The sequence below is a fragment of the Apiospora kogelbergensis genome (assembly GCF_038363985.1).
Source record: "Apiospora kogelbergensis strain CBS 113332 chromosome Unknown utg000009l_segment0_segment0, whole genome shotgun sequence".
NCBI lineage: Eukaryota > Fungi > Ascomycota > Sordariomycetes > Amphisphaeriales > Apiosporaceae > Apiospora > Apiospora kogelbergensis.
Genome location: NW_027117426.1, coordinates 1,697,027 through 1,707,441, shown reverse-complemented (window position 1 = coordinate 1,707,441; position 10,415 = coordinate 1,697,027). Strand labels below are relative to the sequence as shown.

Sequence of the window (10,415 nt, the reverse complement as noted above, 5' to 3'; positions counted from 1 at the left end):
TGGTTGCTGTCATCGACGCATACTCGAAGTATACTGCATGCACAACCGAACCTAGTCGGCTCGTTTCGGCCTGGGAAACTGTTGCTATTGTCAGAGGGCCTCTGAAGCAACCACCTTTCCGGGCCCGGGATTGCTTCATTCAACATATTCCCAGACACTGCTCTTGGAAAGGAATCGTTGGGACGACTGCCAATACCCGTTGCCAGTGATCGCCTGCCGTCCAGGCACCATTGCCACAGCGCTGTTCCATGCCTAGTCAGGGGCTAGTCAGGGGTTAGGAGAGGGCAAAAACGCCAGGTGCATTCCAAGACCATCACCATCGCATTATACTTTAGTCATTTTCTGTCACTTATCAATTACGTTATAAAACCTTAGCGATGAACTCCATATGGCCGGACAAGACCCGTAACGGCAAAACAACAGCAACGGCCCTCATCGGCACGACGAGCACTTTGTCAGAATGTGCGGGTTTGGAGCCTATTCCTCTGTATGCGCAATAGACGTCTTGCTGCCATCATCGCATCATGGCCTTGCAATGACGCACAGAAACACCGCAATGGCTCCCGGCATTATGCTCTTGAGCGTTTACTGCAGGTCCAGGTCTCCCGTCATTGAGACGCAAACACTTGAAGCCTATGAATTTGAGATGCGATCTCTAGTCTTCAAATAGGACCATGTTTCTCCCATATTCTTCTCAGAAAAGATCATCTAGAACATCACAACATCATTCGTTCTATCATCACTTGGCTCACAGTCTCTCGCTAGCCTCTATCCATCCATCACTATCAGCAACTTTCACTTCGAAACCCCTTCGAACCAACAACCGCCATCATGCAGCTGAAGAACATCGTCGTCGCCGTCGCCGCGACCGGTACCGTCAATGCCGCTGGCTGTGTGCAGCGCAGTCCTCAGGGCGCCTACTCCGTGGCTCCTCCCCTGCCTACCCGGTCTCCTCGGCATCCGCCCCAGGTGGCGGTAACGGTGGCTACCCCACCGGTCCCGCGCCTACGCCCTCGATGTCGGCTCCCGGCGCCGGTGGCTCCTCCATGCCCGGCGGCGGCGCTGGCGGCTACCCTGGCTCATCCATGCCCGGTGGCGGCAGCGGCAGCAGCAAGCCCAGCTCCTCCATGCCTACCGGAGGCGCTGGCGGCTACCCTGGCTCAATGATGCCCGGTGGTGGCAGCGGCACCAGCAAGCCCAGCTCGTCCATGCCTACTGGCGGCGCCGGTGGCTCATCCATGCCCGGCGGCGGTGCTGGCGGATACCCCGGCTCAATGATGCCGGGTGGTGGTGCTGGTGGTAGCAGTGGTGGTAAGCCCGCCACGTCTGCTCCCGGTGGTGGCAACGGCGGCGGTTACCCAGTTGTCACCCCCAGCGGTGGTGCTGGAGGCGGTTCCGGCAGTGGTACCAAGACAGGCGGCAGCTCTGTCGCTACGCCCACCGGTGGTGCTGGCAGCTCTGGCTCCGGTACCGGTAGCGGCGGCTACCCGGCCACTCAGGTCCCCACTGCCATGGCTGCTGGCAACCAGGTCAGCACCTTGGCCCTTGCCGGTGTTGCCGCTGGCGCTCTCTACATCGGCTTCTTGTAAACAAGGACGGATATGGTATTGCGGTGGATGTTACTTTACTTCCCCCACAACGCCCTGGAAATTGACGTTTCACACATAAATCCTTGCTCTCCTACATTAAATAGGCGGGTTGGGTCTTTTCCTACTTTCTCTTCTTCCCCAACCCTATTTTAATATCGACGTGGATAGCTTTTCAACATTTCTCCTCTGGGTAGCTTAATGATAAATTCCGCTAAATAACATCTTCAATAGTCCCTTGCTCTCAAGTTGATAAATGTTGAAAGGACTTCTAGATCTAAACGATTTAATGTTCTTCCTATCTCGTGTCAAACAGGTTAATCATCACAAGAGAGTAATATTCATCCGTCTTGTCACGACACATCAATGCATGACCATCTGAACTCAGGTAGTAGACAAGCAGCCCCTGAAAAGACGTTGGGACTCATGCAGCCTAAAGAAAGGGCCGTCCCGTTGGTTGAGCTAACAAGCCAGGCCTCCCCAAGTGGCCTACTTTAGAGGTCGATCTTTTGGTATGTGTGTGCTTACTAGCGTTTTACACTAGCAGTTGTTTTTTTTGGAGGCTTCGACCTATTCTAAGACCGAAACAGATTGTCAATCCAGTAATCGAACCCATGTAATTGCACAAATAACTACATCATTTAGACCTTTCCCTTGTGACAGTAACAAGCATCTTTCTGTTTGAGTATTGACTAGGCCTCGAGTTCATGAGACTCTTTAGCTGCTCTATCAAGCAAATCCATGAGATGCTAGCACCCAACTACCGGCATCCCCACGGGGAAGTCCGGTTGATCAGACCACCGGACATTCCCAAACACGTGCGTCACGGTAACTTGCAGCATTAGATGCATACAGTACTCCGCTTTCGTCTGCGTCTTCAAACTCATCGGATATATCTACTGGGTGTTCATGTTCTGCAACTTCTAAAGGGTACTCGCTACAGACTCGGCACACTCTGCGTCTAGACTCTCCAGCCAAAGTACCGAATCTACCCGAGAAACTGCGAGATATACAAGATTCCGTTACACAGAAACACCCTCTATATATATTAGCTCCACAGCCACTTTGTAAGATGGCAGGCCCCGGCGGCAAGTTCTGGATTCACGACAAACTCTCTACACCGGCGGTGCATCATCAGAGCTTCAAGGCTCTATGGGAGACCAAATGGAAGCCGCTGGTAAACACACCAAATCTCCCGAATGGATCGTTCCATGGTATTGTTGGATCTGACTGAATCTGTGGTCAGTGCGATATGGGTGTTTACCCTTTCATGTTCGGCGCCACCAAGGACTTCCAGCCGGTGGTGAATGAGATCATCAGTGTGCGTATCTGCAGTTCTGGGGCTGCATACCATTGCATGACGTGGCAAATCGTATGCTAAAACCATTTCTTTGACGAGGAGTAGAAAGACTTGAAGGAACCCTACGACTGGGACGAGTACGCCCAATGTTTCTTCCCGAAGGCGAAGCAGCTCGTTGCAGAGGCAGCTTCTGCTGAGAAGGAAGGCGACAAGCCCAAAGCATCCGAGCTCTACCTGTAAGAAGACATACATATCGTGCCTACGATATTCTGGATATATTTGATTGATTCAACTTGCTGACAATGTATGACAGACGAGCTTCGGCGCTCTACAGGATCGCGCGTTTCCCCGCCCCGAGATCAGAGGAGCAGCGAGATGCCTGGGAATTGGGCAAATGTGCCGCCCGGAAAGGTTTAAGGTTGGTATCCGTGTTTCTTTCCCTTTACTAAGACTTAGCAGCCATCTGACCAACCACACCTAGTCTTCACGAGTTCCCCATGTTCGAAGTCGCCATCCCGCACACCAAACACGCCAGCCCCGGCGACGGCGCCACGCTTCCAGCGTTCTACCACGTGCCCGCAGGCGCGTCGAGCGCTGCGCCGGTGCCGCTGGTCATCATCTTCACGGGCTTGGACGGGTACCGGACGGAGCTGGCGGTGTGGAAGGAGGGGTGGCGGCAGGTTGGGTGCGCGACACTCATCGTCGAGATCCCGGGCACGGGCGACAACCCGGGCGCGGCCGCGGACCCGGCGAGCCCCGACCGCGTCTGGAGCAGCATGTTCGACTGGGTTGCGCTCCAGCCCGAGATCGACCAGTCCCGCGTCGTCAACTGGGGCTTCAGCACTGGCGGTTACTACAGCATCCGCGTGGCGCACACGCACCCTGACAGGCTGCGATGCGCCGTCGCCCTCGGCGGCGGGTGCCACTACATGTTCGACCCCGTCTGGCTCGACAATGCAGACCACCTCGAATACCCCTTCGAGTAAGTGATTCGGTTTCCCCACCTTTCCGTCTTTCCCTGATGTTATAGCCATTGATCTACATTGACACGAATGTGAACAAACTAGTCTGGCGCATACTCTTTGCTACAAGTTCGGCTACGGCAAGGACTTTACGAGATTCAAGGCTGAGGCCATGGAAAAGTTCTCTCTCCTCAACGACGGCACGCTCAACAAGCCTTGCACGAAACTAATCCTGGTAAATGGCACCGAGGATGAGATATTCCCCATCGACGACTATCATCTTTGCCTCCAGCATGGGAGTCCCAAGAGAGCGAGGTAAGCACAAACTCCCGATTTCCATCAAAGTAGTTACAGTTATTGACCATCACTCACCCGCCTTTCTTCGATCCAGATTCATTAGGGACAGGAAACATATGGGGGAGCCAGAGTCTTTTATGATCATCCTGCAAGAGCTGTTTGACGTCCTAGATATCAAAGCGAACCCTGGCAAATTCTTGTCTACGCTTCCGTTCCAGCCCAAATATTGAACTTTGGGTTGCATTATCTTCTCCCAATCCAGTGTCTAGAGCTTACCGACTTATACAAACATAGAGATTGCCTAGAGAGTAGAGTAGAGTCTGAATAGCCAGCATTAGCATTAGCTTGGAGCCTCTCCCATGCGGCTTCGTATTACTCAGAAGTGACCAACGTGATTGTTGTCCTCGTTGTTGGAGGAGCCCCATTGATCAACCTTGTGTTGTCCATATTTCAGCAACCAGCTATTGGCGATTACCTTGAAGCCCCATGAATTGTTAGGTGTCCGGAAAATGAGACCCTCTCGGTTTTGGCCAAGCACCCCCTTCCCCTCCGCCTTTTCCAGGAGCTCATCGATAGAACTAGCGAAGTTGGACAATTTCATACGACCCAAAACTGGTGCATGGGTCAGATTCAGTTCCTTGCAGAGGCCGAAAGCCTTATTTGCGTTCATCCAAGCGGCCCTGTCGATGTCGTAGATACCGAACACGTAGAATCGATGCTCTCCCTCGGCAAATCCCATGCTGTTGGCCATGATGCTGGATCCGCACAATTCGCCTTGGACAGCCAAGTTCCTGCCCAATCGTCTCAGCTTCTTGATGACGTTTTGATTCTTAGCCGCTATCCAGAACACCGACTTTTCGTGCTGAATGTAGTCATGCTCGCGGCCGCAGACGCCGTACTCCGGTCGCTCCGTGCCGCTATCTCTGTTTCGTGGAAGAGCGTGATACCATCCAGAATCCTTCCGGACGTGATAAATCGTCATGGGCAGGCCGTCAAGCTTCTCTGTTATCTGGAACGTCGTGTCGGAAAATTCCTGAAACAGACTGGTAACATTCTGCGCGCGCTCACACCCAGGCTGCGGAAAGAATATAGGGGGCTGGCCGTAATAGCCAGCAGCATCGAAATACACCGAATCGTACTTCTTGACGCCGAGTGCAGAAGCGAAGTCCATTTGCTGCAAAGCCTCCACAGTCAGCTCGCTGCCCCCAGTTGGTTCTTCAGCCCGATCCGCGCCTTTTCAATTTCAGGGAAGGTGGACAAGGGAAAGATGACGCCCTGTGAGATCGTCCCGTGCTTCATGCTCGTCTTGACGACATATCCGCTCTGACCGTTGTACTCTTGAACCTTATGAGGTTGGCAGTACTCCCAGAAACGGTCTTCAGTGTTGGGCAAAAAGCTGTCGACCTCAAAGTAGACGACAAACTGCCCGATGGTGTAGTCGCCCTTCACAACCACTACGTTCCAGCCGTCGATTTTGGCAACCTCGAGGTGTCTGTTTCCTTTGATGGGTTTGATGTCGGCAATGGTGCGAACGGATACAAGCTTTCGTGCTGGAGGCCCTTGTGATGGGATGATTTGGTCCTTGCCTTGCGCAGCCATGATGGCGTTGCTGGCGAAGTTGACGATATGGGGTGTGGGAGGATGATGTTGAGGAAAACGGGCTGTTACGAAACGAAAAGTTCTGTTTGAGGACAGACAAATAATTTCCAGTGCTGATGGAATTCTCAAATCTTTTAGTCTGTCTAGCGGAATAGGAATTGAATGGACGATTATCCCATCATGCAGGTGCCCTGAAGTACGTACCCGTGGTAAAAGTGTTTTCATGTTTGAATCACCTCTTGATCATGGCAAATTCATATATAATCCAACATAAAGATACAGCCGGCAAAGAATCAGCACAATCACACAGTAGCACGCTTATTTGAATATGTCACGAGGCCCTCCCCCAAGGTTTGGATTGGCACGTAGTTTGATCGTGTTCTCTCCCACTTGTCCATAACATCTCCCCAACGAGATATCCACCCGATTAGACGAAATTATTTACAAATGTCTAGGGAAGTAGTGCATTTAGTATTGCTGCCCATCTCATCTCTGAATTTGATGCTCTACGCCTTTTAATGAGTTTCATTTGCAAGCCCTGATTTGGCCCCTTTACTTCGTCCAATGCGTACAGGTCCACAATTCAGGGGCTGCGCTTCCCTTCGTCAAGTGGCAGATGACTGAGATTATATTGACAAGCCATGATTGATATCATGATCGAGACATTGAAGAACGGCTCATGTATAGCAAGACATTTTGAATTGCATGTGTTTATAATCTTAGTGGTCAATTGCACCTTGTTGGATATGATATACCTGTCTGTCACCTCTTTTTAAAGCCCTGTTAATCTGATTTCGCTTCCAACTTCTTTGCCTCCTTACTTGCGACCCCAAGTTTTTCTTGGATCCTCCCCTTGAGTTTCTGCACGGCCTCCTGCAGCCTCCTGCGCAGCTTCACCAAGCTGACCTCGGGCCCTTCGTCACGGCCGACAAATCTCCTGACCAGGATGTTGTACAACCCGCCGAATGCGAGGGCGATGCACGTGCTCGTAAAGATAATGACGTTATAAGGCATGCTGAAGTCGGGCGTGGGCAGGTTGAGCAGCATACCCGTGGTCCGAAGATTGCTCGTTCTTGCTACCTTGCCGACCGCGGCAGCAGCTGCAGCAGTGGAGTTGGAAGGCAGAATTGTGATAACGGCGGCAGCCACATCGAAACCTCTGTTGGCATCGGGCGGGTACTCCGTGTATCGGAGGATAGTCTTCTCAAAGTCGTAGGACATAAACACGGTGCTTCCGGGGGTATCTTCATCCGGATTTCCAACTGGGTGCCGCGCTTTCGGTCCAGGAAAGGTCGATAGTAGATTTCCTGGATCACTTCGTCGTCATCACGTAGGGTTTGGCCAGCATCAGATCCGGTTCTATGGGAGATGCGAGCCTTGAGGGTATGCAAGTAAATGCGCATGAACCACGGCAGGCTCTCCATGTACACAAACTCCACCTCAGAATCAGGCGAAGGGTTGGTCAGGATAGCTTGAACACCACCGTGCTCCTGACCGTGACCAGTCAAGCTGCGCTCCGCATAGAGCAAGGGCGTTGCCGGCTGGACAAATTCGTCGGCATCTGTCTTGGGGCGATCGCCATCACGGGGCATGAATGGGAGCGCCAAGTGGAACTCTTCTTCATTTGATGGTAGGAGATAGCAACGCTGGTTTTCGTTGCCAGACTCTTTGAGCTCCTGAACATCCATCGACGTAAAAACATCACGGGAATGAGGGGCTTGGATGCAGACAGGCGGGGTCTTCGGGTCAGTCAGGGGCAGTTGCCAAGCATGTGTTTACCAAATATTTGGTCCAGGGTCCACTCCTGAGCATTGAGGGAATCGGTAGGAAAGCAAGTATCCTCGGCATGGTACGGCTTGGTCGTGTTGCACTTGAGCTCATGGCCGGGAATTGGGCGAGGAATAGGGTTGTCTGGCAGATATTAGCGTGTGTTTGTAAAGGGATGCATAGCCAGAAGTCCAGTTCTTACCCCTTGGTCGCTTGGACCGCTCGATGTCCAGAACCATATCGATGGTTTGCTCGATCTGCAGTACACACTCCTCGCCAACTGGACAGACTGGCTTTACGTCGATGGCCATACTCTGCCAAGAGGCGTCGAACAGCTTGTGGCCATCTAACAGACTCGACACACCGGCCTTGCCCTTGCACGGTAGTAGCTTTAGGAAGGGAGTCAAGTTCTCGGTACAGACCACCTCGCGTGGCAGAACACCATGAAGGAGGTGCATGTTGTCCATAGTGGTATTAGGGTGATCTCCCTCCGGTCTGAACGACATGACGGGTCGGGTGGTACGAGTAGAATCGATGAAGTTGAGCGAAGCGCAGAAGAGACCCGAAAGGGCATTGGTCAAAGTTAACCATTTCTGATCCGCCCTGTTGCATGAAGTGTTAGCATCGTATGAAGCCATCGGCAGAGGTTGGGATTGTGTATTGCTCACTCTGCATCGGACTCGGCATCTAACCAGGCCCAGAGCTCAACGCCTGTGCCTCCCTCCTTGGTGCCATCCCATGGTCTCGCGCCCCAAGTCTCAGCATCCCACCGTCCCAGACTGAACCTCAAGTGCAGCTCCCTTGTGCCCGCATGCTGCAAGATCTGGCCAAGCGATCGTGGGAAGAAACGGAAATTGTGCGCTTCGAACTCGGGCAGGCTAGTGTTGGAGCGAAAGTTGAAGCTGGCCAGAAGCGAGTTCTGGGGTAGGGGCTTGAGGTTTAGTTGCTCATGGTAATCGGCGGCGGCGGGCGCAGTAGAGGCGCTGACAGGAGACAGAAAGAAAGGTAGGAGGGGTATCAAGGAAGTAAAAGAGAGTTGCATTATGATGGTAGTGTTGTGCTGTCCATCGGGCAGCTTCTCTCGTTCCCACGACCGTCGTTCTGCGTGGTTCTCAAAATAGCTGATCGACCGACCGAGCAATTGAGGACTGACGACGTGGAGGTTGCAGCGACAAGGCTTCCCGATTGATTGTCAGACGGTTCCAGCGCCTCAACGCGCTAAAGAGCTTCCAGGCAACTGAGCCCCTGCAGTAACTGCAGTAACTGCAGTGAAAGCCAGTAAAAACTCCCCGCTAATTGGTCCCCGCAATGCTTGAAGTGGGAGCTTCGCGAACAAGGGACGGAAGCTTGGGCGCTTTTTCTGAACTTTTACTGCTGCAACCTGCAATCCAAATCCAGCCTCGTCGCAATTGGGAATTTGGTGTCTTCGGTCACATCATATCCATCACCAGCACTATTCCACCACTGGCTGCTCTAGACCAGTCACTTATCTTGGACGGAAACAACTAAATACATTTCTCACTGTCCATCAACTTGAGTAAACCGTGCACGGCATCGATACTTAGAAGACACCACCCTTCGCCAACAAGGCGCAAACCTCCGGCACCGCCCGCCCGTCCGAGACCCGTACCGACACCGACACCGACACCATGGCCGCCGAACAACGCAAGCTGCTCGAGCAGCTGATGGGCAACCCGATGACGACATCGCGGGGTCGTACACGCTGACGGACGCCAAGGTGTGCCGGTCGTACCTCGCAGGGACGTGTCCGCACGACCTCTTCACCAACACGAAGCAGGACCTGGGCCCCTGCCCCAAGGTGCACTCGGAACCTTTGAAGGCCGAGTACGAAGGGCTCGATGCCTCGCAGAAGCAGAAGTACGGCTTCGACTGGGACTACATGCGCGACCTCCAGAAGTACATCGACGAGTGCAACCGGCGCATTGACAGCGCCCAGCGCCGCCTCGAGAAGACCCCCCGACGAGATCCGCCAGACCAACGTCCTCCTCAAACAGATCGGCGACCTGGCCGCCAGCGTGGCCGCGGGCCTCACCGAGGTCGAGGTCCTGGGCGACATGGGTGAGGTCGGCCGCGCGTACGAGGAATATTTCCGGTCGCGGCAGGCGGTCCAACAGAAGCTGGAGCGCGAGCGCGAGCTCAAGGCCCTCAGCGACACATCGGGGCCCAGCGGGCACCAGAAGCTCCAGGTCTGCGACGTCTGCGGCGCGTATCTTAGTAGGCTTGACAACGACCGCCGCCTCGCCGATCATTTTTACGGAAAGATGCACCTGGGGTACGCTCAGATGCGCAAGACGTACGAGCAGTTCCCCAAGGAGATGAAGGGCCGGTCGCGGCCTGGCGGCGGCGGCGGCGGCGGTATGATGGACGAATCCATGGGTGGACGAGATGACTATGGCGGAGGTGGCGGTGACTGGAAAGGCCCTCGGGGACCCCGTCGGGGTGGCTATGGGGGCGGCGGCGGTGGTGGCCGAGGGGGTAGAGGTTATCGCGGTGGCTGGTGAAATCCGCAAGGGTTGGTGCATTCGCGTGCAGGATGGAGAAATCAAGAAGAGAACAAGGCTCGCCCTCCGCAAGCGAAGGCGGGTGCCGGGTGACGGCGAACACAGTATCAGGCGTATGGCGTTTTGGAAGAATTTTATCGGCAGTAAGTCGTCGACATGCCATTCGTCAGACAAAGCCACTCCATACTAATAACACTTAGATTGAGGAATCAGATTGAGATGTCGTGAGTCAAGACGAAACAGTGAAACGGGATGTCATGAGAAACCCCGAGTTGCTTTATAGCACGTGAGCTAGGCAGACACCGAGTTCAGGTAGTTGCGAGAATGGAAACAGTATACAACGCATCATGTATACGCACCGAGTTAGTTCGCATTGAATTAA

The 10,415-nt window shown here is 53.6% G+C and overlaps 5 protein-coding genes across 5 annotated transcripts; 3 read left to right on the top strand and 2 right to left on the bottom strand.

Annotated features, from left to right (window-relative positions):
• Nucleotides 1–831: 831 nt before the first annotated feature.
• Nucleotides 832–1,589, top strand: PG998_013595 (uncharacterized protein; the record flags this gene model as incomplete). The annotated part of the gene is made up of 2 exons (XM_066880411.1): nt 832–892; nt 970–1,589. 2 exons carry the CDS (start codon nt 832–834, stop codon nt 1,587–1,589), a joined length of 681 nt encoding a protein of 226 aa, XP_066724550.1.
• A 1,069-nt stretch (nt 1,590–2,658) lies between these two features.
• PG998_013594 (uncharacterized protein) lies at nt 2,659–4,375 on the top strand (the record flags this gene model as incomplete). The annotated part of the gene is made up of 7 exons (XM_066880410.1): nt 2,659–2,763; nt 2,833–2,907; nt 2,992–3,122; nt 3,200–3,304; nt 3,368–3,868; nt 3,954–4,163; nt 4,240–4,375. 7 exons carry the CDS (start codon nt 2,659–2,661, stop codon nt 4,373–4,375), a joined length of 1,263 nt encoding a protein of 420 aa, XP_066724549.1.
• A 146-nt stretch (nt 4,376–4,521) lies between these two features.
• On the bottom strand, nt 4,522–5,744 carry PG998_013593 (uncharacterized protein; the record flags this gene model as incomplete). The annotated part of the gene is made up of 2 exons (XM_066880409.1): nt 4,522–5,344; nt 5,404–5,744. The coding sequence occupies 2 exons, from the start codon at nt 5,742–5,744 to the stop codon at nt 4,522–4,524; spliced, it is 1,164 nt and encodes a 387-aa protein (XP_066724548.1).
• A 783-nt stretch (nt 5,745–6,527) lies between these two features.
• PG998_013592 (GPI transamidase component GPI16) lies at nt 6,528–8,553 on the bottom strand (the record flags this gene model as incomplete). Its single annotated transcript, XM_066880408.1, has 5 exons — nt 6,528–6,975; nt 7,008–7,461; nt 7,524–7,655; nt 7,714–8,114; nt 8,180–8,553. 5 exons carry the CDS (start codon nt 8,551–8,553, stop codon nt 6,528–6,530), a joined length of 1,809 nt encoding a protein of 602 aa, XP_066724547.1.
• A 607-nt stretch (nt 8,554–9,160) lies between these two features.
• On the top strand, nt 9,161–10,033 carry PG998_013591 (uncharacterized protein; the record flags this gene model as incomplete). Its single annotated transcript, XM_066880407.1, has 3 exons — nt 9,161–9,224; nt 9,272–9,440; nt 9,469–10,033. 3 exons carry the CDS (start codon nt 9,161–9,163, stop codon nt 10,031–10,033), a joined length of 798 nt encoding a protein of 265 aa, XP_066724546.1.
• Nucleotides 10,034–10,415: the final 382 nt, after the last annotated feature.